The sequence below is a fragment of the Scyliorhinus torazame genome, chromosome 27 (genome assembly GCF_047496885.1).
Source record: "Scyliorhinus torazame isolate Kashiwa2021f chromosome 27, sScyTor2.1, whole genome shotgun sequence".
Lineage (NCBI taxonomy): Eukaryota > Metazoa > Chordata > Chondrichthyes > Carcharhiniformes > Scyliorhinidae > Scyliorhinus > Scyliorhinus torazame.
The window spans coordinates 22337294-22364523 of NC_092733.1; the positions used below are offsets into that span (position 1 = coordinate 22337294).

Genomic DNA, 27230 nt, shown 5'->3' on the forward strand with positions numbered 1-27230 from the left:
CCTGGAACCATTCTTGTGAATCTTTTCTGCACCTTCTCTAAAAACTTCACATCCTACCTAAAGTGCGGGGTCCACAATGGGCAATACTCTAACTGAGGCCAAACAAGTGATTTGTCCAAATTCAACACAACTGCTGTGCATTTCTGCTCTATGCTCCTATTATTGAGCCCAGGGTGCTATGTGCAAAATGTTGTATTTACAGTGTAATATATATATATATATTGCAAAATAGTGTATTCATAAAATGTTGCAAAATTTACCAGTTTTTTCAGAGACTTTAATGGATACCCCAAAAGTCAGTCAGAGCTCAGTTGGTCGGAGTCTTGCCTCTGGGTCAGAGGGATGTGGGTTAGAATCAGAGGTCTACAGCACAGAAAAGGCCCATCGTGTCTGCACCGGTCAAAAAGAAGCACTTATTCTAATCTCATGTTCCAGCACTTGGCTCATCACCTTGTATACCTTGGCATCGCAAGTGCACATCTAAATACTTCTTAAATTTTATGAAGGTCTCTGCTTCTACCAAGTTAAAGTCCTACTCCAGACCTCGTGCACAAGTGCTCCAGCGCAGTACCGACGGAGTGCTGCACCATTGGAAGTGCCATTTACTCTCTCAGGTGGATAAAATATCCCACAACATTGTGGAGCTATGTGCCCCCTCAGTCCTGGCCTGATACTGATCACCCTCCCGCATATAAAACAACTTCCTACACTTCCTTCAAAAAAGTATTTTGATGAAAAAAAGCTTCGACAAAGAGTCATCCAGACTCAAAACGTTAGCTCCTTTCTCTCTCTCCACAGATGCTGCTAGGCCCGCCGAGATTTTCCAGCATTTTCTGTTTCAGATTCCAGCATCCGCAGTAATTTTCTTTTTAGAGTATTTCGGCAGCTGCAAAGCACTTTTGAGACATGCTGCAGTCCTAAAAATTGTTGGGAATGCAAACCATTTTCCACCTCTTCCATCGCGCAGAAGATACAAACGTCTGAGAACACACACCAACAAATTCAAAAACAGCTACATCCCCGCTGTTACCAGACTCCTGAATAGCCCTTTCACGGGACTGAACTGATCGCTCGACGCCTCTTTTTTTTTTTATTGAAAAATTAGTTTCCAATTAAAGGGACAATTTAGCGTGGCCAATCCACCTACCCTATACATCTTTTTGGGTTGTGGGGATGAGACCCACACAGACACGGATCAAAGTGCAAATTCCACACAGTGACCCAGGACGGGATCAAACCCAGATCCTCGGCGCCATGAGACAGCAGCACTAACCCCTTCTATGTTTCTCCTCTACAGTTGCAGCACTGCCCCTGACATGCCCCTTTTTGGGCAGCACAGTGATTAGCACTGTTGCTTCACAGCAGCAGGGTCCCAGGTTCAATTCCCGGCTTGGGTCACTGTCTGTGCGGAGTCTGCACAATCATCGTGTCTGCCTGAGTTTCCTCCGGGTGCTCCGATTTCCTCCCACAAGTCCCGAAAGACGTGCTGTTAGGTGAACTGGACATTCTGAATTCCTCCTCAGTCTGCCCGAACAGGCGCCGAAGTGTGGCGACTAGGGGTTTTTCACAGTAAATTCACTGCAGTGTTAATGTAAGCCTACTTGTGGCATAAGTAACAGCCTCCCCGAACAGGCGCCGAAGTGTGGCGACTAGGAGGTTTTCACAGTAACTTCATTGAAGCCTACTTGTGACAATAAGCGATTATTATAAGGGGCTGGTTTAGCACGTTGGCCTAAACAGCTGGCTTGCAGAACAAGGCCAGCAGCGTGGGTTCAACTCCCGGACCGGCCTCCCCGAACAGGCGCCAGAATGTGGCGATTAGGGGCTTTTCACAGTAACTTTATTGAAGCCGACTTGTGACAATAAGCTATTATTATAAAGATTATTATAAATTATACTATATTCTACATGCTGAACCCGGTGTCTTATGTTTGTGTGTTTACATCGCATATTTATCGAACGCTCTATTCACGTATGGAGCGATCTGCCTGGACTACACACAGAACATTATACCTTTCACTGCATCTCGGTAATAATTTTTTTCTTAATATTTTAAGAGTATCCAATTATTTTTTTCCCCCCAATTAAGGGGCAATTCAGCATGGCCAATCCAGATCCTGCACATCTTTGGGTCGTGGGGGTGAAACTCACACATAGAGGTTGGGAGAATGTGCAAACTCCACACGGACAGTGACCCGGGGCCAGGATTCAAACCCAGGTCCTCAGCGCCGTAGTCCCAGAGCTAACTACTGCCCCAAATACCTCCCCGCACCTCGGTAATAATACTAAATCAGATATGTCATGTTAAGCACACTGAGATAACACAGGCTGCAACTGGATGCAGCTATAACTGAAATAGACTCCAGACCTTGAAGTTAGTTCAATTTGATTTATTGAACCCGTCACACAGTTCTCTGTGAGTTTGACTCTCTGCTAACCTAAGTGTGATCTCTCTGTCTGACTGAACCAGACTAGCTCTTAGCCACGTGCTGTATGCGTTACATGATATGAAATGAAAATCGCTTGTCACAAGTAGGCTTCAATGAAGTTACTGTGAAAAGCCCCTAGTCACCACATTCCGGCGCCTGTTCGGGGAGGCTGTTACGGGAATTGAACCGTGCTGCTGGCCTGCCTTGGTCTGCTTTCAAAGCCAGCGATTTAGCCCGGTGCTAAACAGCCCCTTCAATATATACACCGGATATACACACCGGATTCACTCTGTAGATGTCCCTCGTGGAAAGAGGCGGAGTGTGAGTGCCTCGTGCCTTTTATAGTGGGAAACCACCCCCAAGTGTTCTGCCTGCTGATTGGTTATGTCCTGTTCTCTGTGTTCATTAGCTGCCTGTATCTCATTATGTGCATGTCTGCATATCATGACAAAATAAACCCCCCTTCCAAACAAAATAAGAAAACAAAAACGTGATTTGGTGGGTGGTTGTCAAATTGCTGTGTGTGGGATCTTGCTGTGCCCAAGTGGCGTTTCCGACGTCACAGCAACGGCAGCACTGGATTGACTGTGGCAAAAGGACTCTGGGCCGTCCTGCGGTGCTGGAAGTCGCTATGTAAATGCAGAGCCTTTCCCCGCAGGCTCCCGCCCCATGATTGACAGGTGGCCCTGCTCTTACCTGGCGGCCCTTCGCCGCTCCCCGGCCCCGGGGCTCGGGAGACCTTTTATTCCTCTTCATCTCGGGGAGCGCACCATGACCCACCAGGAAGAAGAAATTTAAATCCTTGTCTTTTGTTTCTCTCTCTCCCTCCCTCTCTTCTGTGTATTTAATGCCCGGCCGAAGGGGGGGGGGGAGGGAGATCAAAAAGAAAACTCTCCGCCGCTGGGCTGCCCTCGCCAACGTTAAATAATAATCAGACGGCAATGCCCGCACCGTCGTAAAGACAGCCGACGAAGCGCACCCGGCGTGCGGGCGCAAAGCGGCAACGCCCAAACCACCCGCGCTGCCCATACTGTCGTGAAGAGTCGGCCGTCTTCGGGTGGAGCGGGGTGAGGTCAGCTGGGAGGCCGACGCGGTGGCCGCCCCCGCGCGCGGTGCGTGCCGGGCTTCTTTGTAGTTTTTTTCCCCTCTTCACTTTTAACCCGGCCGCCGCGGGCCCGGAGGGGAACTACATTACCCGGTGGGCAAGGCGGGGTGCGCGCAGGCGCACTCCGCCCTGCCACCGCGGGCGGGAAAGGCCAGCGTCGTGTGAGGAGCAGGTGGCAGGCTTCATATCGACAACCTGTCCGCGCCGGCAGCAAACAGGTAGTTCTTACACCTGGAGTTGCGCCAAAGAGGCTTATTGGGGGGAAAGAGGTTTGAAACAAATAATGAATCATTATGGTCAAGCCATTTTTTTTGTGGGGTGGCGGTTGTTGTCAGGCTGCTCCATCTTCAGGTGAAAAAACCCAAAAGACCCCAGCACAAAATTTAGGCTGATACCCAGCCTGGGGGGGGGGGGGGGGTGCGCACTGTCTGAGGTGCCGCTTTCTGAGGTGAGACCTTCACCCACTTGCCCTCTCAGGAGGGTGTAGAAGATCCCCAAGCACCCTTCGTCGGTGCCCCTCGCTTCGATATTCGCCCCTGAGTCAACCTCGTGGAAATAATACGCATCGTCAGGTTACTGTTTGTGGGATCTTGCTGTGCGCAAATGGCACCCAAATGTTGCAGGAGACGTGCGTCATTGGCTGTGAAGCGGATAAGCCGTGGTCTTACCGGGCAGGATTTTGCTCGCGTCCTGCATCCCACCCTCCTGCCCAGCACGGCGTGTTTCGCAGTGGCGGATAGTGGCCCGCCTTCGGCCGGCGCAGGATTTTCCGATCCCGCCACTGTCATCGGGGTTTCCCGTTCTATGCGCCGCCTGGAGAACCGCGGCAGGCATTCGCCAGCGGCGGCACCGGAAAATCCCGCTGACGACAACGGCCAGAGAGTTCCGACCATTGAATGGCGGAGCAGGGGCGACACGGTGCTGCAGTGGTTAGCACTGCTGCTTCATGGAGACCTGGGTTCAATCCCGGCCCAGGGTCACTGTCTGTGTGAAGTTTGCACATTCTCCCTGTGACTGCGTGGGTCTCACCCCCACAACCCAAAGATGGGCAGCACAGTAGCATAGTGGGGGCAGCACGGTAGCATAGTGGTTAGCACAGTTGCTTCACAGCTCCAGGGTCCCAGGTTCGATTCTCGGCTGGGTCACTGTCTGCGGAATCTGCATGTTCTCCCCATGTCTGCGTGGGTTTCCTCCGGGTGCTCCGGTTTCCTCCCACAGTTCAAAGCTGTGCGGGTTAGGTGGATTGGCCATGATAAATTGCCCTTAGGGTCCAAAAAATGTTAAATGGGGGTTACGGGGTAGGGTAGATACGTGGGCTTCAGTAGGGTGCTCTTTTTAAGGGCCGGTGCAGACTCGATGGGCTGAATGGCCTGCTTCTGCATTGTAAATTCTATGATTCTATGTGCAGGCTAGGTGGATTGGCCACACTGAATTGCCCCTTAGAATTGGGCACTTTAAATTTATTATTAAAAATTGAATGGAGTGGCCGACTCCTGCTCCTAATTTGTGCGTTCACTTTGGAGCCGCCTGATGTTGCAAAGGGTGAGAGAGAAAAGCAAGCTCTTCTTGATGTGTTTTCCCCAACTGCAGTATTCCCTCTTGGGTTTCACTGTGTTCATGGTTGTTTTTGGTTCACAAAGAACAGTACAGCACAGGAACAAAAGAGAAAATGCTGGAAAATCTCAGCAGGTCTGGCAGCATCTGTAGGGAGAGAAAATAGCTAATGTTTTGAGTCCAATGAGTGTCAAAGCGAACAGACAGAGAAAATGGAAAATATTTATACTGTGGAGTGAGAATGAAAGATGAGTCATAACCACAGAAACCGGGTGCTAATGGCCCAGAAACCAAGGGGAAAGAGTGCTAATGGCAGTCCACAGAGAGAACAAAAGATTTCTCTTTTAGTGTTGGACTCATTCCAGCACAGGAACAGGCCCTTATCACTTGATAATGACTATAGCATGATAAGTGTCAGATTAATGTATGAAACAATACCAAAGTGCATGGTATATAGTCTTCGATGACTCCTATTTCTCTCCTTCCTCTTCGGTAGTCCCTCGGGATCAAAGATAGTTTGCTTCAAATTAGGTTTGATGGGTTCTGAGATGGCTGATTAGTCCAATGTATGATCTGGAGTCTCTGTCACATATGGGGCAGGTGAAAAAAAAAAGGTAGTGTTTGAAGGGTCAGATCGATGATTTGCTGGGAGGTTTGTGCGCACCTTTTAAAATCTCAACTTCACCTCTGCATGTCTACGACAATAATCTCTTGATCTGTTGGATGCCTTCCCAAATTAACCGTCTCCATTTTAGTCAGCCACTTGCCAGGGTTTCCCGTGAGTCAAGGGGGATGTTTGACCTCTTCAGGGATGCTTTGATGACATCCTTGAAATGTTTCCATTGTTTTCCTGGGAGTCTCCTGCCCTGACCAGGTTCCAAGTACAGCCGTTGTTTCGGGTGCCTGGTGTCATGTACAAATTACATGTCCTGCCCAACAGTGGTAGTTTTGAGTGATTCGGGGTATGGTGGCTTGGAAAGAGGAGTCTGATATTGGATGACCTTTCTTGCCGTTGCATTTGGAGGATCTGGTACCACTTATCCAGTGCTTTGAGGTGCCTGCTAGAAGTTGTTCAAGTCTGAATGTCATAGGAGCATAGGGATCACTGCTGCCCAGTAAACCATGACCTTGATCTCGGAATATTCTTTTTCCCAGTGAGCTGAAGGATGAGCTGGCACATTGGAGGCCATGTTGAATTTAGTTGTCTGTATCTGCCTTTATTGAGAGGAGGCTCCCAAGATATGGAAAATAGTCCACTTTGTTGGATCTCACCATTGACCTTAATCGATTGGGGGACGTTTTAGAAACATAGAAAATAGGAGCAGGAGGAGGTCATGCGGGCCTTCGATATGATCATGGCTGATCATCCAACTCAATAGTCTAATCCCGCTTTCCCCCCATATCCTTTGATCCCCTTTTCCCCAAGTGCTATATCTAACTGCTCTTGAAAACATGGAACCTTCCTGTGGTGACGAATTCCAGAAACCGACCACTCTCTGGGTGAAGAAATTTCTCCTCATCTCTGTCCTAAATAGGCTACCCCATATCCTCAGACTGTGACCTCTGGTTCTGGACGCCTCCACCATGGGGAACATCCTGCATCCCACCTTGTCCAGTCCTGTTAGAATTTTATAGGTTTCTGTGAGAACCCCCCCCCCCCCCCCTTATTCTTCTGAACTCCAGTGAATACAATCCTGACTGATTCAATCTCGCCTCATGTCAGTCCCGCCATCCCAGGAATATGCTGTGGTAGGTGGTTGGAAGAGAATCTTGGGTTTCTGGGTGTTTAGTGAAAGGTCCCTTTTCTCATGTGCTTCAGAGAAGGACCCTCTGGACTCCTGATACACCCCTGATTTCCTCAGCCCCAGGTGGTCATGCTTTCAGCTATCTACACCCTAAACTCTGGAATTCCCTCCCTAAACCTCCTTTAAGATTGACCCTCAACCTTACCTGTTGGGCCATGTTTTTGGTAGCCCGGCCTAATATCTTAAAACATTCCTGCTGTGAGACATTTTACTATGATAGAGGCTCTGTACAAATGGAGTTGTACGGGACAAGAAGACACCATTTTAGTCCATCAGAGCAATGCCAGGGCTCTACAAGAAAGACAAGGACTGTATGCTACTGTTAGGCTTCAGTTCATAAGCCATAGAAATATGTCTGCTTATACCCAAGACCATCTGAGTCAGCTGCCCTGCAAATACTCCCAAATAACTATTTTTCCCCATGTGATGTTATTGCTGGGAAATGTGTCAGGGAATAACAACCTGCAGTCGATTAAAGAGAAACTCAACATCCACAACATCTTGTGATAATTATCTCACTAACAACTACGGTCTCTAATTTAAATTTCAGATTCTCTGATACCATATCCAGGAAATCACGCAGAACAAGCTTCATTTTTGTCATATAATTAAAAAGCTGCAATTGCAGTATGTAATATTATCCCTATTTTGTTGCAGCGGCTATCCTGCATTCTGAAGCGGACTTCAGTAAATGTACAAAAATTGTACATTTTTACCACAAAATCCACTCCACACCGCCAACTGTTCTCTTGGTGGCAAGAGGCTACCAGATGTTTTCTAGAGTCATTATTATGTTGATTATAGCCTTTAATGGCACAGCTATTCTGTGTGTTTATTCCCAATGCCCAATAGTTATTGGGCTCAAAGAGAAATATAATCCTTCAATTATATCCCGTAAACAATGAAGGAAAACAGAGTCTAAAAATTTGCATGTCATGCTGCAGCTGTACAGAACCTTAGTTAGGCCACATTTGGAATATTGCATACAATTCTGGCCGCCAAACTACCAGAAGAATGTGGAGGATTTGGAGAGGGTAAAGAGGTTTACCAAAATATTGCCTGGTCTGAAGGGTAATAGCTATGAGGAGAGGTTGGATAAATTCAGATTGTTTTCACTGGAACAACGGAGGTTGAGGCAGGGGCCGGATGCTTTTTCCCAGGGTGGAAAGGCCAATTACGAGGGCACATAGGTTTAAGGTTTGAGGAGCAACTTGCAATGGAGGGTATATGTGAGGAAAGTTTTTTTACACAGAGGGTAGGATGTCTGGAACTCGCTGCCGGAAGAGGTGGTGGAAGCAGGTACGATAGTGACATTCAAGAGGTATCTTGACAAATACATGAATAGGATGGACATCCCCCCCCATTCATCCCCCACCATCTGGCCTGGGCTTGTGAAATCCTACCAACTGACCTGTGATTATCCCTCTCCATCTGGACCTGTAAAGACTTAATTACCTGCAAAGACTTGCATTCAAAGTATCATCTTGCATCATTGACTTTGTCTATATATGTGGTTGTGGAACCCATCTCTTCACTCACCTGATGAAGGAGCTGTGCTCCGAAAGCTAGTGATTCGAAACAAACCTGTTGGACTTTAACCTGGTGTAAGACTTCTTACTGTGCCCACCCCAGTCCAATGCCAGCATCTCCACATCATGAATAGGATGGGAATAGAGGGATACAGACCCAAGAGGTGCAGAAGGTTTATTTTGCACAGGCATCATGTACGGCGCAGATGTCCTTTCCTTAAGGACATTGTCGACCCAAAATCCAGCCCTCTGGATTAGGAGGTCAGTAACATTAAGCTACCACTCCCAGGCAGATGTGTGTGTGCATTGCTTGGAGACAAAACAGATGTTAGCTGGCTTAACGAAAGCAGGAATCACTGGTGCTCCACCACCTTCTACTTTAAATCCCCAGACCGAGTCTTGCATGGGCACTCCAAACACTGCGCACCCACAACCCCTGATTACTCCCGACTAACCAACACCCAGGGTATTCCCAACCCCCTCCTCCCAAGGGATTTCCCCTCAATCCTAGCCACACGGGCCCGACTCTTCAGCCTATCTGACCATCCCTCCTCCAAATCCGCCATGGAGCGGATCAGGACACCAACACCCAAGCAAACAAATCTGAACACCACCCCTCCTAAATTCCATGCACCTAACTGAACACTGATCTTCTCCCTGGCCTGTCAATTTCACCGGACGCTTTAAACATATCTGTTTTCCGGCAGCCAATGTGGTAAAAAAAAGAAGGGGGCGTGCCCTCCCTGGGTTTGTTGGAGTTGCTCCGCACTGTGGCTTGTGGGGTGGGTCTCCAAGCGGACCCTGCCGGCGGAGGTTTGGACCAAGCTTTCCAGAGCAGATTAGTGTCTTTTAAACTTTTGTAATCTAAGTGGGACATCATAGTAATACCCCCTTAGTGCTCCATTAAATTATGTGCTCAAGTGAGCCTTGAACAAATGACTTTCTGGTCCAGAGGCAAGCAGGCTACCACAGTGTCAGGGTTGAAACACATGTTGATGTTGCACTGTACAACAGGGTAGACCTGTGTAGTTCTCCCGATGTCCTGCCACCACCTTGGCAGAAACAGCCAGGGTTTCCATTGAAGTAACTGGAATATCGGCAGAATCTCTGCAAACATTCTAACCTAATATTATTTATTCATCTCATCGTCTTGGAAGTCTAGTCATAATTTTAGTAGCTTCTCAAAATATATTTATTTCCTGAATATCATGCAATGTTGATTTTAATGCAGTTTTTTTTAAAGTTGGCAATTTAAAAAAAAGTAGTCTACTAGTGTCACAAGTAGGCTTACATAAATACTGCAGTAGAGTTACTGTGAAAATCCCCTAGTCGCCACACTCTGGCGCCTGTTCTGGTACACAGAGAGAGAATTCAGAATGTCCAATTCACCTAACAAGCATGTCTTTCGAGACTTGTGGGAGGAAACCCAAGCCGACCCTGGAACAATGTGCAGACTCCGCACAGACAGTGAACCAAGCCGGGAATCGAACCGAGGTCCCTGGTGCTGTGAAGGAACAGTGCTAAACACTGTGCTCAGGTGCCGACCTTGAAAATGAAATAGAGGGGATGATTCTGACGCCATGTTGCACCCAGCGCAAATCCTGCTACATCTGAAAAATTGCGAGTTAGCTCCAAAACAGAATTTGCGCCCGATGGAAATCTGTTTCCCATTCTCCTGGCCCACTCCAACTGGTGTGATCTGGATCTTGCCTGGAAAGGGCGAAAAACCTATCAAAAATAATTTGTATTCAGATTAAAGTTAAATGCAGCGGCTTCCCAGTATTCTCTTTCTCCTCCTCCTCCTGCCCCCCTCCTCCCAGTGGGAAGTCACCCAGGCACAACTCATTAATTTATATAGAATTTACAGTGCAGAAGGAGGCCATTCGGCCCATCGAGTCTGCACCGGCTCTTGGAAAGAGCATCCTACCCAAGCCCACACCTCCACCCTATCCCCATAACCCAGTAACCCCACCTAACACTAAGGGCAATTTGGACACTAAGGGCAATTTAGCATGGCCAATCCACCTAACCTGCACATCTTTGGACTGTGGGAGGAAACCGGAGCACCCGGAGGAAACCCACTCATACACAGGGAGAACGTGTTAGCTCCGCACAGACAGTGACCCAAGCCGGGAATCGAACCTGGGACCCTGGAGCTGTGAAGCATTTGTGCTATCCACAATGCTACCGTGCTGAAAATGGTCCTGAAAAGTGGGGAGCAGTTGCCATGAACTCTGAAGTGCAGAAAGGAGGCGAGCACCCGCTCCACTTACCTCCAGGGAGCACAAGGGCACAGCAGCCACTGGCTAGATGCCGTGGGGTGGGGGTCCTTCAAGGGAGCTAGGGGTTGGGGGCTCGGGATGACCTGGAGGGGACCACGTTGGGGGCCTTGGAGGTCTCTTTGGGTCTGTGAAGCCTTGAACCAGGCTTTCTTTAACGCCGAGCAGCTCAAAACAGGGCAAAGCACAGCTGCAGGCTCTCTGTCCTCTCTCACAGGACAGAGCCATTCTGCAGCTTGTTTCTTGGAGAAGCATTTCACTCCCCTTGAAGTTTTCCCTTTGTACTTGCTTGTTTACATTCCATTTTACACCCATTGACTTTTATGAGCCTCTTGATTGTCAGCTGAAGGCTAATTTAAAGGAGGGCTTAGAATTGTTTGTTTTAATAGCACTTCATGGTTAATTAACTCTGAAGTGCTTCCTCTTTTCAGCAGTTATCCAGTCAGGTTTTTTTTTCATATTGGATTTTTTCTACTCTGATGTGCTTCCTAGAAAGAGCAGGTGCTCTGAGTACTTTTCTTTCACAATGGGTCTTTTCCTACTCTTTTATACTTTTTCCTAGAAAGATTATGTGTGAAGTCTGAGAGCTTTTTGTTTAGACTGGCTCTTTTTCTTTTTTAAAAATAAATTTAGAGTGCCCAATTCATTTTTTCCAATTAAGGGGCAATTTACCGTGGCCAATCTACCTAGCCTGCACATCTTTGGGTTGTGGGGGCGAAACCCACGCAAACACGGGGAGAATGTACAAACTCCACACGGACAGTGACCCAGAGTCCGGATCGAACCTGGGACCCCAGCGCCGTGAGGCAGCAATGCTTATCACTGCGCCACCACGCTGCCCTGACTGGATTTTTTTCAACCTCTGGTGCCTGTACTAGAGGAACATTTCTACCATAGAAACAGCTGGCACCACTCAGACATTGAAATGCAAAGGTTCCTTAGTGAGGACCTTCTCACAGCCACAGTTAAGTTCTCTGGATAGACGTGATGACCTCACTGGGGAGCTCACAGCCCTTTGTAATCTGCGGGTGGTCAGAGACATGGCTGGCACCCTGAAGGGGGCAAACCCATGGTGCGGTGTCACACACTTTGGGAGGGGCGAGAAGCCAACAATTGGGGGGGGGGGGGGGGGGAGGAGGGGGGGGGGAGGAGGGCTGTGGGTTATTCAGAGATCGGGGCGCCATTGAAAAACGGCATCCCGCCCTCTGAGGATCTGGTCAAGCCGGCTTCTGCAGGCCCCCACGGTGTGAATCACCCTTGCTCCAAAAAAAACTTGGAAGTGTGGGTGGATTGCAATCTGGGCCACACCGATACCCGGAGTATATTTTTCACCGTTTCTGATTTAGTGCTTTCTTGTATCCCTTTATCCTCAGAGCATATATTAAACTCGCAAAAAGTTAGGCTGTTGACAGAAGTTACATAATGTTTCCACTGCTAATAGTAGGTGTACGCGTACAGTTTCGATTTGCCCGTCATACCCGATGGCCAGCATAGCACTCAGCAGACTTCAGGGCAGCTGAGCATCCAAAATAATGCACCCAGTTTGAATGTGACACTATTGCAAGTGTCGGGAATATTGCTCAGCTGTATGAGCTAGCAGAAAGCATCATGATGCCTGTAAGTAACCTGTAATTAGGGTGCTTGAAGGACATTTGAAGTCTTTAACTGGGTGTTGCCAGAGCTGCCAAAGATTTCCAATTTGGCTCGAAAGCCACTGTTATGAGCTTCTTGCAGACAACATAATTGAAACAGTGCTGTGCTAATTATGTAGAGAATGGCAGCTACAATTTGAAGAGCGTGATGTAAATTAACAAAGGCTGAACTTAATTGGTAAAATGATCACTTTTTACTTCCCTTGGAAGGTGTCAAATTGAATACAAAATACATTTCAGCCAGCAGGAGGATCTGACAGTTTTTAACACCTTAACTTTTTCAGAGGGTGCTGTTTGGATTTAAAGAAGTATCAGCTGTGGTTCAGTCAGTAGCAGCACTCTCGCCTCTGAGTCGGGAAGGTTGTAGGTTCAAGTATTACTCCGGTATGTGAGCATAAGAACATTCAAGGCTGCTAATCCCGTGCAGCGTTGAGAGAGTGTTGCAGCACCAGAGATGCCTTTTTTGAAATTAAATGTTAAATTGTCAACCCTCTCAGGTGAACATAAAAGACGCCAGAGAAAGGGCTGATTTTTACCTCTCAGAAGCAGATTATTTGGTTATTGCTACATTGCTGTTTGTGGCAGCTTGTTGTGCGCAAATTAGCTGTGGCATTTGCATTTCTGAAAGTACATGATTACGTATCCACGGCCGATCAGGGAAGGTAATGCCTGACAAATCTCATTGAATATTTTTGAAATTCATGCCTATGGATGTTATTTATATGGTGCGACGATTGGAGGATTTTAGGATTATTGGCTTCTAATAGTTGGACAGGTTGAGAGTTAAAAGCCTGGAGATATAGGAGTGGGCGTGATTCTCTGCTCCGATGGCAGAGTGTCGACGCCAGCGTCAAAACGGGAGTGTTTCACTCCGCGGTCGACGCCCGTTCCGGGACTTCATTCTCCGGCGTACAAGGGGGCTCGCAGGGGCGCGGCGGGAAGCTCAGAGCAGTGTCGGAGACCCGGCACCACGCAATCACCGTGGCGCACATAAGTCGACGTGAGCGCACAGGCCGCCGATGGAGCAACATGGCGCCACGCCGAGCAGCGCCCTGGTTCACAGACCACGACCTGGAGACGCTCCTGGACCCAGCCGAGGGTCCCACCCAGCGTGGTCCGGAGTCTGTGGAGGGAGGTGGGCGCGGCTGTCAGTGCCATTGCGGTGACACCCAGGACTGGCGAGCAGTGTCGCAAAAAGCTCAACGACCTACTGAGGGCAGCCAGGGTGAGTACCCAGCAATGTGCCCATGGCACCAACCCCCCTACCCCCCACATCTGTGACACCCACCCCCTCCCACGGGTACGGTACAACCACAGCCGTGACCCACATGGCTGCAGCCACCCAGGCAAGCCGCGTTGGCCGTGTGCCCTGTGCACCCATGTCAACATAAATCCAACTGCATGCATGGCACCCCGCCCCCCCCAGCCCCCCAGGAGAAGAGCGCCCATAACCAACGAGAGCGTGCCCGAACCGGAGGGGGTGAACCTGACCTGCATCACCTCACCGTGCACGAGCAGAGGGCAGTGCCGGGTGATTGCCCATGCCGAGATCGGGGGCGCGCCACCAAGTGAGATCCCCTCCCCTGCCTGGCCCCTTTCCCCTCAGCACTCTCCCCTCAGCTGTTTCCCCTCAGCACTCTCCCCTCAGCCCTTTGCACTCAGCACTCTCCCCTCAGCCCTTTACCCTCAGCACTCTCCCCATAGCCCTTTCCCCTCAGCACTCTCCCCATAGCCCTTTCCCCTCAGCCCTTTCCGCTCAGCACTCTTCCCTCAGACCTTTCCCCTCAGCACTCTCCCCTCAGCCCTTTCGCCTCGGCACTCCCCCCTCACCCCGTACCGCGACCCACAACCCCCTCCACCTGCCTAACCATGATGGTGTATTGTGCTTTGCAGGACCACGCGGTGACCGACCCGGAGCACCTGGCAGACACCGCCCGCATCCAGCGCCTGGACGGCCAGACGACGCAGATCACCGGACGCATCAGGTTTACACCGCCCCCGGCCAGCGCCTGGGCGGCCAGTCCACAGAGACTCTAGCAGCGATGGGGAGGGCAGCTCCAACAACAGCCCTCCGGCCCAGTCCAGTGACGACACAGGACACCAGCACACAGGGGACAGACAGTACCAGCCTCCCCGAACAGGCGCCGGAATGTGGCGCCTAGGGGCTTTTCACAGTAACTTCATTTGAAGCCTACTTGTGACAATAAGCGATTTTCATTTCATTTCAGTCACGACACGACGACACAAACAAACAAAGAACAAAGAAATGTACAGCACAGGAACAGGCCCTTCGGCCCTCCAAGCCCGTGCCGACCATACTGCCCGACTAAACTACAATCTTCTACACTTCCTGGGTCCGTATCCTTCTATTCCCATCCTATTCATATATTTGTCAAGATGCCCCTTAAATGTCCCTATCGTCCCTGCCTCCACTACCTCCTCCGGTAGTGAGTTCCAGGCACCCACTACCCTCTGCGTAAAAAACTTGCCTCGTACATTTACTCTAAACTTTGCCCCTCTCACCTTAAACCTATGCCCCCTAGTAATTGACCCCTCTACCCTGGGGAAAAGCCTCTGACTATCCACTCTGTCTATGCCCCTCATAATTTTGTATACCTCTATCAGGTCGCCCCTCAACCTCCTTCGTTCCAGTGAGAACAAACCGAGTTTATTCAATCGCTCCTCATAGCTTATGCCCTCCATACCAGGCAACATTCTGGTAAATCTCTTCTGCACCCTCTCTAAAGCCTCCACATCCTTCTGGTAGTGTGGCGACCAGAATTGAACACTATACTCCAAGTGTGGCCTAACTAAGGTTCTATACAGCTGCAACATGACTTGCCAATTCTTATACTCAATGCCCCGGCCAATGAAGGCAAGCATGCCGTATGCCTTCTTGACTACCTTCTCCACCTGTGTAGCCCCTTTCAGTGATCTGTGGACCTGTACTCCTAGATCTCTTTGACTTTCAATACTCTTGAGGGTTCTACCATTCACTGTATATTCCCTACCTGCATTAGCCCTTCCAAAATGCATTACCTCACATTTGTCCAGGTTAAACTCCATCTGCCATCTCTCCGCCCAAGTCTCCAGACAATCTAAATCCTGCTGTATCCTCAGACAGTCCTCATCGCTATCCGCAATTCCACCAACCTTTGTGTCGTCTGCAAACTTACTAATCAGACCAGTTACATTTTCCTCCAAATCATTTATATATACTACAAAGAGCAAAGGTCCCAGCACTGATCCCTGTGGAACACCACTGGTCACAGCCCTCCAATTAGAAAAGCATCCCTCCATTGCTACCCTCTGCCTTCTATGGCCTAGCCAGTTCTGTATCCACCTTGCCAGTTCACCCCTGATCCCGTGTGACTTCACCTTTTGTACTAGTCTACCATGAGGGACCTTGTCAAAGGCCTTACTGAAGTCCATATAGACAACATCTACTGCCCTACCTGCATCAATCATCTTAGTGACCTCCTCGAAAAACTCTATCAAGTTAGTGAGACACGACCTCCCCTTCACAAAACCGTGCTGCCTCTCACTAATACGTCCATTTGCTTCCAAATGGGAGTAGATCCTGTCTCGAAGAATTCTCTCCAGTAATTTCCCTACCACTGAAGTAAGGCTCACCGGCCTGTAGTTCCCGGGATTATCCCTGCCACCCTTCTTAAACAGAGGAACAACATTGGCTATTCTCCAGTCCTCCGGGACATCCCCTGAAGACAGCGAGGATCCAAAGATTTCTGTCAAGGCCTCAGCAATTTCCTCTCCAGCCTCCTTCAGTATTCTGGGGTAGATCCCATCCGGCCCTGGGGACTTATCTACCTTAATATTTTTTAAGACACCCAACACCTCGTCTTTTTGGATCACAATGTGACCCAGGCTATCTACACCCCCTTCTCCAGACTCAACATCTACCAATTCCTTCTCTTTGGTGAATACTGATGCAAAGTATTCATTTAGTACCTCGCCCATTTCCTCTGGCTCCACACATAGATTCCCTTGCCTATCCTTCAGTGGGCCAACCCTTTCCCTGGCTACCCTCTTGCTTTTTATGTAAGTGTAAAAAGCCTTGGGATTTTCCTTAACCCTATTTGCCAATGACTTTTCATGACCCCTTCTAGCCCTCCTGACTCCCTGCTTAAGTTCCTTCCTACTTTCCTTATATGCCACACAGGCTTCGTCTGTTCCCAGCCTTTTAGCCCTGACAAATGCCTCCTTTTTCTTTTTGACGAGGCCTACAATATCATTCGTCATCCAAGGTTCCCGAAAATTGCCGTATTTGTCTTTCTTCCTCACAGGAACATGCCTGTCCTGTATTCCTATCAACTGACACTTGAAAGCCTCCCACATGTCAGATGTTGATTTGCCCTCAAACATCCGCCCCCAATCTATGCTCTTCAGTTCCCGCCTAATATTGTTATAATTAGCCTTCCCCCAATTTAGCACATTCATCCTCGGACCACTCTTACCCTTGTCCACCAGTACTTTAAAACTTACTGAATTGTGGTCACTGTTACCGAAATGCTCCCCTACTGAAACATCTACCACCTGGCCGGGCTCATTCCCCAATACCAGGTCCAGTACCGCCTCTTCCCTAGTTGGACTGTTTACATATTGTTTTAAGAAGCCCTCCTGGATGCTCCTTACAAACTCTGCCCCGTCTAAGCCCCTGGCACTAAGTGAGTCCCAGTCAATATTGGGGAAGTTGAAGTCTCCCATCACCACAACCCTGTTGTTTTTACTCTTTTCCAAAATCTGTCTACCTATCTGCTCCTCTATCTCCCGCTGGCTGTTGGGAGGCCTGTAGTATACCCCCAACATTGTGACTGCACCCTTCTTATTCCTGATCTCTACCCATATAGCCTCACTGCCCTCTGAGGTGTCCTCTCGCTGTATAGCTGTGATACTCTCCTGAACAAGTAGCGCAACTCCGCCTCCCCTTTTACATCCCCCTCTATCCCGCCTGAAACATCTAAATCCTGGAACGTTTAGCTGCCAATCCTGCCCTTCCCTCAACCAGGTCTCTGTAATGGCAACAACATCTTGGTTCCAAGTAGTAATCCAAGCTCTAAGTTCATCTGCCTTACCCGTAATGCTCCTTGCATTAAAACATATGCACTTCAGGCCACCAGACCCGCTGTGTTCAGCAACTTCTCCCCGTCTGCTCTGCCTCAGAGCCACACTGTCCATATTCCCTAGTTCTCCCTCAACGCTCTCACCTTCTGACCTATTGCTCCCGTGCCCACCCCCCTGCCATACTAGTTTAAACCCTCCCGTGTGACACTAGCAAATCTCGCGGCCAGGATATTTATGCCTCTCCGGTTTAGATGCAACCCGTCCATCTTATACAGGTCACACCTGCCCCGGAAGAGCTCCCAGTGGTCCAGATAACCGAAACCCTCCCTCCTACACCAGCTGTTTAGCCACGTGTTTGTCTGCTCTATCTTCCTATTTCTAGCCTCACTGGCACGTGGCACAGGGAGTAATCCCGAGATTACAACCCTCGAGGTCCTGTCTTTTAACTTTCTGCCTAGCTCCCTGAACTCCTGCTGCAGGACCTCATGCCTCTTCCTGCCTATGTCGTTAGTACCAATATGTACAACGACCTCTACCTGTTTGCCCTCCCCCTTCAGGATTCCCTCTACCCGTTCGGAGACATCCTGGACCCTGGCACCAGGGAGGCAACATACCATCCTGGAGTCTCTTTCACGTCCACAGAAGCGCCTATCTGTTCCCCTGACTATAGAGTCCCCTATAACTATTACTCTTCTGCGCTTTGACCCTCCCTTCTGAACATCAGAGCCAGCCGTGGTGCCACTGCTCTGGCTGCTGCTGTTTTCCCCTGATAGGCTATCCCCCCCGACAGTATCCAAAGGGGTATATCTGTTCGAGAGGGGGACAACCACAGGGGATTCCTGCACTGACTGCCTGCCCTTTCTGGTGGTCACCCATTTCTCTGCCTGCACCTTGGGTGTGACCACACTTACATAACTGCGATCTATGACGCTTTCCGCCACCTGCATGCTCCTAAGTGCATCCAATTGCTGCTCCAACCGAACCATGCGGTCTGTGAGGAGCTGCAGTTGGGTGCACTTTCTGCAGATGAAGCCATCCAGGACGCTGGAAGCCTCCCGGACCTGCCACATCTCACAGTCAGAGCACAGCACCCCTCTAACTGACATTGCGTCAATTAATTAAAATTAAAATTTGTCTTTTTTTTTTTATAAATACTTTTTTTTTTTTAAATTACAAAGTTACTGTCAACTATCTGTTTCCTAGCACTAGATTTCTAATAGAAATGCGATAGCTAACTATAATATCCTCCGATCTCTGGCTTAGATATCCTCTAAATTATAATTAAGTTATTATGTTTAATTAGTTCCCAAATAGTCAAAAAAATTTAGGTTAGAATCCCAACCAGCCACTCAGGTCACAGCTTTTCTGGGACAGACACATGAAAGAACACAACACGACACCACCACGGAGGGGATAGACAGACAGGACATGGTACCCCAGGGGCCCCCCGACCACACGTCCGATGAAGACACTGAGGTTGCGTCACAGCTGCCCACTGCATCCTCTGCCACCACAGATACTTTCACCTCGGTTGGCCATTTTAGTGGTGAGGCTTCTGGGACACTAACTGGTGCGCACCACACAGCAGTAGGAGGTAGGAGCAGCCGAGGGGCCGGACGGGGGAGGGCAGCCCAGCCCCGGCAAACACCTGCTGCCGGGACAGGTCCCGGGTTCCTGGAGTTCCCCCGCCCACCCATAGACCCGATGCAGTGAGGGACCAGGCTCGTGAGAATGTGATGGCCCATTTCCAGCACCTGCAGACGCACGTGCAGGAGTGCATCCGCGTCCAAGAACAGGAAATGGTGCCTGTCATGAGTGCCACACAGGCCAACACGGCACGGGTGGCATCCGCGGTGGAGATAATGGTGGCGACGATGTCAGGCATGGGACTGAATTTGCAAGGCCTGGGGCTATCTGTGCATGCGGCCTCCGCGGCCCAGGACAGGGCTGCCATCTCACAGGCAGCCATGAGCCAGGACCAGCTGAACATCCGCAGAGGCGCTCAACAACCTGGCCTGGTCTCAGCAGGCCATGGCCCGGTCTCAGCAGGCCATGGCCCGGTCTCAGCAGGCCATCGCTGAGAGCATCAGCCCCATTGCCCGGGTGATGAACGGAGTTGTACGGAGCCAGACAGGGTGGCGAACTCCCTGAGCTCCATGGCAGCGAACGTCCAGACCCTGGTCGATACCAGCGCAGGCCTCCAGGACTGGCAGTGCCAGGTGATGGTGGTGCCCCGGGTGCTGGACCGCTCAAACCCCCATCCCATGGAGAGCCCCGGGGGCCACGGGGCACCCCAAGGGAGGAGGAAGTGCTGGGGCCCGTTCCGGGTCTCCCTGCAGGTGGGGTACCGGAACGCCACGCCACCTCGGAATCCTCTCCCTACCGTCCCTGGTGCATCTGGGGGGCTGCGGGCAGAACAGGGTGGCACCACACCATCCCACTCCCAGCCGTACGGCAGGGCCATGAGATGCAGTGTCTGGGCCGTGTGCAGGGTCCACCCAGGTGGAGGGTCTTGATGTGGCCATGAGTCAGACATTGTCGAATGATGTATGGCTCAGAGCCAATCGCAGAGCGGGCTGTCATCATCCTCCATGCCTTGTACCAGACCCGCTTACACAATCAACCGTGTGCTCCCATCCCGTTGTGCCGCCAGTGAATGTATCATGGTGGGAGGTATACATGTGGGTAATGTGGTGGTGGGGGAGGTGAGGGTGGTTGGTGGTGGAGGAGGTGCTGAACTCTGCTGTCTGTGCCCATGCCCATCACTACTGACCCCCACCTTGGTCGCTGAAACGTGCAGCTACCAGTGACACCCGTGCCTACTGGCCCAGCCGGCGGCACTGGGCAGCGTCCTGTTGCCGTCCATCCCCCATGTCCCGTGCATCGGCTCCCCCCTCGCCATCCCCCTCATCTGGAGAGGAGTTCCCCTCATTCTGATCGTCCTCCTCCTCCTCCAGCACACAGCATTCTGCTGGGCTATGTTGTGCAGGACGCAGCAGACCACGACGATGCAGCCGACCCTCTCCGACGGGTACTGGAGGGCCCCTCCAGAGTGGCCAAGGCACCTGAAGCGCATCTTCCAAAGCACCTATTGACCACACTCCTGGTCGCTGCATGGGCATCATTGTAGAGGTGCTCCGCGTCGGTCTGTGACCTCCGTATAGGCGTCATCAGCCACAACCACAACGGATAACCCCTGTCACCCAGCAACCAGCCCTGCAGCCGGTGAGGGGTGTCCCTCGAACATGGCGGGGATGAATGATTGGGACAGCATAAAGGAGTCATGCACACTGCCAGGGTGCCTGGCGCAGACATACAGGATCGTCATCCTGTGGTCAAAGACCAGCTGCACGTTCATTGAATATGTACCCTTCCTGTTCAAGCACATGGCCCTTTCATCCGAGGTGGGTCACATGGCGATGAGCACTCCATCGATCGCCCAATGCACCATGGGTATCCGGGCAACAGCGGCGAACCCCGCTGCGCGGGCATCCTGGTGGGCGTGGTCCACAGGTAACTATGTACTGGTCCGCAATGTCGTACAGGGCGTCGATGACGGCCCGGATGCACCTGTGCACCGATGGCTGGGAGATACCAGCCAGGCCCTCAATCGGCGACTGGAATCGCGACGAGGTTAAGGGTGACCGTCACCTTGACAGCCAGCAGGATTGCATGTCCACCCCCGGTCCCACGTGGTGCCAGGTGTGCCATCAGGTGGCAGATGTGGGTTATGGTCTCCCGGCTCATCCGGAGTCTCCTCCTGCACGCCCTGTCCGGGAGGTCCTCGAAGAACATGCGGGACCGGTACACGTCGCATCGGACGCCTCCGTGGCCGTGGCACACCCATCTCCTCGTTATCCCCATGCCGTGGCTCCTGCACAGCGTGGTGCTCCTGCGCCTCTCGCGTGAAGCCCTGCCGCCTGGGTGCCTTGCACGTGCCCCACTGCAGCCCGCTGCTCTACAGCAGGATCAGCCACCTCCCTGTCATGCCCATGCTCCAGCTCCCACTGGGCCTCATGCACGGCAGCCGCCCCCGCCACAACGGCCAACAACGCTGGAAGATGGCTAAACATTGTACGATATGTAGGGGGTGGGAGTAGACAGGGTTTCAGCATTGGTATACCCCCCCCTCCACAACAGGTGCCATGGGATACATGGCCGGCCCGGTTGCCAGCACGTGCCCCACCCCTGTCCCCTCGGTGTCCTGAGACCTGTCGGCCGTCCCACCCTGCCAGGGCCACCGTCTGGTGGCACTGCCCTCACCGGGGGGCTGCTGTGTGTGCCGCCCTGGACCTAACCCACTGGTGGTTGCCACCAGTTTGGTGGCGGGGGGTCGAGCACACGTCAGGACGGCCAGGCCGCCTGCGCTGCGACAGCGAACGGGTTGGGTGGACAACCGCGTGTCCACCATCATGGCGACTGGCTGTTGGATCCGCCCTGCCATGGCGGGCCATAGCCATCCGCAGCCTTTGTCGCCCCCACCGCTCCTTCACCACCCCCACCCACCCCCAGCAGCGGATATGTGGGACCACCCACCCCCGGCAGCCTCACCCACACCGCCTGCAGGGCCGTGCTGCTACCCCTCCCGGGGTCCCCACTCCCAACGCCTTTAACCCCCCCTCACCGCCCCCCCCCCCCCCCCCCCCGGGGGCCTCCCCACGTCGTCACCCACCTCCTCCCGCAGCGTCAGCCAGCACGACTGGTTGACGCTGTTTTATAGCATGTTCGAATGGCGCCGGCGTAACCAGATGTCACAAATGCGGGACTTCGGCCCATCTGGCCCGGAGAATCGCTGCTCCATCGGAGAATCGCCGCGATAGTCGTTTTCCGCGATTCTCCATGCGGCCGGGTGCCTGCGCGCGCCCGTTTTGGCACGCATCGGAGAATGGCATCCCGCCGTTGGGGCGCGTCGCGCAATTCGCGACCCGGCGGGTGGTCGGAGAATCACGCCCAGTGTGTATTAAAAAGGATTGTGAGTTAAACAGAAGGCGAAATTGACAAGGCACCTATTTTTCAGGCTAAGATAATGGACTGTGGTTTGACAGGGGAGGTCCCTGAGGAGTTAATGTGCTTCTGCAGACTGCAGGGATAATTTGTTTTTTAGCTTGAGATAATTGCTGGGTGGAGCCCAGAAAGGCAGTGAGTTTGGAAAAGCATTGAGAGAGAGAGAGAGATAGAGGAGGTGAGTTCTGATCTGCCCGACTCTGTGTCCATAATTCTTTACAAGAAGGATAGGTTAAAAAAAAGAGTAAAAATATTTTAAAGCAGAGTATTCTTACCTGAAGACAAGGAAGAGGCTGAAACAACCTAGCTTAAGCAGCTATTTCAATATAATGAGCTAGAGTCTGAAGGGGTTCCAACCGGAGCCAAATCTGTTCGATAAAGCAAGTATTACTCTATGCCCTGCTAACTTTAAGATGAATTAAGAGCTGTAAGTTTATTTTCTTATTGTTTAATGGGAAATTGTGTAGTTGTGTTAAGGGATTTTTGGAGTGTGAAGTTAAAAATTTAATATTGTATTTAAATATTTTTTACTTTTAAAAACATTTTTTCTAATAAAGGGACAAATTAGCGTGGCCAATCCACCTACCCTGCACATCTTTGGGTTGTGGGGGTGAGACCCACGCAGACACGAGGAGAATGTGCAAACTCCACACGGGCAGTGACCCAGGGCCGGGATCGAACCTGGGTCCTCAATATTGTATTTATAATAAAGTTATGTTTTGGAAATACCAGGCAACAGAGAGTATAGTTAATGGGTAATTACTCTAATTGGCAGGATATGATTAGTAGTGTACCACAGGGATCTATGTTGAGGCCTCAATTATTCATGTTATTGATTAACAACTTGGATAATGGCACAGAAAGTCACATGTCCAAATTGCGGATGATACAATGCTAGGCGGCATTGTGGACCGCCGAGATGATAGCATCAAATTACAAGGAGACATTGACAGACTAGGTGAATGGGCAAAATTGTGGCAGATGGGATTTAATGTAAGCAAATGTGAGTTTACCCAATTTGGACTAAAAAAGGATTGAGCAGAGTACTTTCTAAATGGAAAGAGGTTGGGTACAGTGACTTGGGGGTTCAGGTGTATAGATCTTTAAAATGCTACGAACAAGTGCAGAAAATAATCAAAAAGGCTAACGGAATGCTGGCCTTTATATCTATAGAGGATTGGAATATAAAGACACAGGGGCTAAGCTGCAGCTATACAAAACTCTGGTTAGACCCTGGGCAGCACGGTAGCATTGTGGATAGCACAAATGCTTCACAGCTCCAGGGTCCCTGGTTCGATTCCGGCTTGGGTCACTGTCTGTGCGGAGTCTGCACATCCTCCCCGTGTGTGCGTGGGTTTCCTCCGGGTGCTCCGGTTTCCTCCCACAGTCCAAAGATGTGCGGGTTAGGTGGATTGGCCATGCTAAATTGCCCATAGTGTCCAAAATTGCCCTTAGTGTTGGGTGGGGTTACTGGGTTATGGGGATAGGGTGGCGGTGTGGACCTTGGGTAGGGTGCTCTTTCCAGGAGCCTGTGCAGACTCGATGGGCCGAATGGCCTCCTTCTGCACTGTAAATTCTATGACTCTATAAGACCCCACTTGGAGTCACTGTGAGCAGTTCTGGACACCATACCTCAGGAAGGATGTTTTGGCCGTGGAGGGAGTGCAACGTAGGTTTACAAAAATGATACCTGGACTACTGGGGTTAAATTACAAGGAGAGATAAGACAGATTACGCCCGATTTCACCAGAATTTAGACGATGATCTGATCAAAGTCTTCAAGATATTAACAGGGTAGATAAAGATAAACTATGTCCACTGGTTGGAAATTCTAAAACTAGGCAGCACAGTCCAAAAATTAGGACTAGACCATTGAGGACGGATGTTAGGAAGAGTTTATTCACTCAAAGAGTGGTAGAGGTTTGGAACTCTCTCCCACAAACAGCAGTTGAAGCTGGAACAGTGTTAATTTTAAATCGGAGATAGATTTTTATTAGACAAAGATATTAAGGGATAGTATGGGGTTAGGCCACAGCTCAGCCATGATGTCCTTGAATGGAAGTCAGGCTCGAGGGGCTGAATGACTTACTCCTGTTCCTGTGTTCATTCCTATGTAAGGCGCTTTGGGATATCCTGGTCGTGAAAGGCGTTATGTAAATGCAAGTCTTTCTTTCTTTAAAACTGCAGCATTGTGTTTCTTCAATAGTTCAACCTGTGTGATTGAGGATTTTTTCTCATCCGGGATACTTGTGGGCTTTATATTAGCTTGTACTGAGTTGCATTGCCATTGGGTGCAGTTACTCACGCTGGTGATGAATTCTTTGCTAATACAACTATGTAATTAGTATTACAGCTACAATATGGGGGATGGTAATTTTATTTTAACATTCAGTACATCCTAGTGAAGTGTGAACTTGTGGGTAAACACAGCTGTTTCTGTCGGAATAAATGGAGCACTTAAGATGCTATAACCGACAGTTTTGAAACTTGCGTCAATGCAAATGATCATTACATTCAATTTTTAGCACTTAATTCCCACTTTTCTGTACTATTTATGTTGCTTTAAATCAATGAATAGCACAGTCTATTAATGCAGAAATGATTGATTTATCAGAAGACAACAATTGCTGGTCCAGTCTCAAGTGTTAATCCAGCTTCTGTTCCAGGCGGACTTGCTGACATGCATATTCGGTTTTTGCGTCGTACATTTTGTCACGGTATTTGTTATTTATGGATTTTGTTGTTTTGTAGATATTCCGTTAGGAAAGTGACATGCACAAACGGAAGAAGACTCTCCCTGTGGCTACAAGTAAGTGTGAGACCCCCCCCCCCCCCCCCCCCGAGAATTGTAATTTTTCGTCAGTTTTGCTGAAAACCACAGAACCCCATAGAACGGTTACGGTGCAGAAAGAGGCCATTCAGCCCATCGTATCTGCCCCAACCAAAAAAGGAAACTAGCCGCTCATTTTAATCGCACTTTCCAGCACCTGGTCCGTAGCCTTGCAGGTCCCAGCACTTCAGATACAGATCTTGGTGCTTTTCTTTTAAATTTAGAGTACCCAATTCATTTTTCCCAATTAAGGGGCAATTTAGCACGGCCAATCCTGCACATCTTTTGGGTTGCGGGGGCGAAACCCATGCAGACACGGGGAGAATGTGCAAACTCCACACGGACAGTGGACCCAGAGCTGGGATCGAACCTGGGACCTCGGCGCCATGAGGTAGCAGTGCCTATCTTGGTGCCTTTTAAATGAGTTGAGCGCTTCACCCTCAACCACCAATTTTGGCAGTGAATCCCTGATGCTTGCTAGGTGAAAATACGTTTTCTCGTGTCCCCTCTAATCCTTCTACCAATCGCCTTCAATCTAATCCCCTGGTAATTGACCCGTCAGCGAGGGGGCAAATAGATTTTTCCTGTCTAGGCCCCGCATAATTCTGTACACCTCAATTAGGTCACCCCTCTGACTCCTCTGTTCCAAGGAAAACAGCCCTAGCCCATCCAACACCTCCTCAAAGCTGCAATTCTTTTTTATAAATTTAGACTACCCAATTAATTTTTTCCAATTAAGGGGCAATTTAGCGTGGCCAATCCATCTAACCTGCACATCTTTGGGTTGTGGGGGCGAAACCCACGTGTACATGGGGAGAATGTGCAAACTCCACACGGACAGTGTCCCGGGGCGGGATTCGAACCCGGGTCCTCAGCGCCACAGTCCCAGTGCTAACCACGGCACCACCAGAGCTGTAATTCTTAAGGCCTGGCAACATTCTTGTAAATGTCCATTGTACTCTCTCTGTCCTTCCAGTAACGTGGTGACCAGAACTGCACACAGAAATCCAGCTGTGGCCGAACCTGCCTTTTATACAGTTCCATTATTACATCCCTGCTTTTGTATTCAATCCCTCGCGCAATAAAGGAAATAATTCCAGATGCTTTCTTGACCACCTTGTCCACCTGTCCTGCCACCTTTAAGGACCTGTGGACATGCTCTCCAAGGTCTCCCATTTCCTCAACACTTCTCGAAACCTTCGCATTTATTCAGTATTCCCTTGCTTTGTCTGCCATCCCCAAATGCATTGCTTCACACTTTTCCGGATTGAATTCCATTTGCCACTTCTCTGCACACTGGACCGAACCATTGATATCTTTCTGGAATTTGATGCACTTGACCAATCTGGATGATCCAGGGGTATCCATGGAATCCATACAGTACAGAAGGAGGCCATTCGGCCCATCGAGTCCGCACCGACCCTCTGAAAGATGCCCACTCCCCCGCCTTCTCCCTGTAACTCCACCGAACCTGTACACCCTTTGGACACTAAGGGGCAATTTAGCACGTCTAATCCACCTAACCTAACCAGTGAATAAATTAGTGCCAGAATTACTAGTTCCCTTGACGCTCTCCTGCCCCAAGTACCTGGACAGTATGTGTTCTTAACCACGTCTATTTTGTATTTCTGCACATTTCCCTGTTAATCTAAATCTCTATTTTGACAACACCCTTCAGACAATTTGCACAGCGTTTTTACGTTCTGAGCGTGGTGAGCATTTCCTTGCGAATAACTTTGTTTTTGACTGATGTAGAAGTGGATGGCACATTGTTACCTGTTGTAAAGAAGGCAAGAAAGAAAAATGTGCAGCCCGATGAGGAACAGAACACAGACACATTCGAAACAGAAGACAAGACCACGACAGAAGAACAGGAAACGGAGGATATTACAATGAAACCTGCCGAGGAGGAAGAACTAGCAAGCGGAAGTCTCAGTGTGGAACATGCTGAGAAAAGGTGA

General features: G+C 50.1%; 2 protein-coding genes across 2 annotated transcripts in view; one reads left to right on the plus strand and one right to left on the minus strand.

Moving 5' to 3' along the window:
- Window positions 1-3385, minus strand: part of cc2d1a (coiled-coil and C2 domain containing 1A) — a 104287-nt gene extending 100902 nt beyond the window's left edge. The window contains exon 1 of the mRNA XM_072491120.1: window positions 3126-3385. Within this exon, the coding sequence (XP_072347221.1) occupies window positions 3126-3185 (60 nt within the window). The 5' untranslated portion in view covers window positions 3186-3385. The remainder of the gene's footprint in view (window positions 1-3125) is intronic.
- A 218-nt stretch (window positions 3386-3603) lies between these two features.
- Window positions 3604-27230, plus strand: part of LOC140403299 (uncharacterized) — a 43690-nt gene continuing 20063 nt past the window's right edge. The window contains exons 1-3 of the mRNA XM_072491121.1: window positions 3604-3752; window positions 25191-25248; window positions 27025-27226. Of these exons, the coding sequence (XP_072347222.1) occupies window positions 25212-25248; window positions 27025-27226 (239 nt within the window). The 5' untranslated portion in view covers window positions 3604-3752; window positions 25191-25211. The remainder of the gene's footprint in view (window positions 3753-25190; window positions 25249-27024; window positions 27227-27230) is intronic.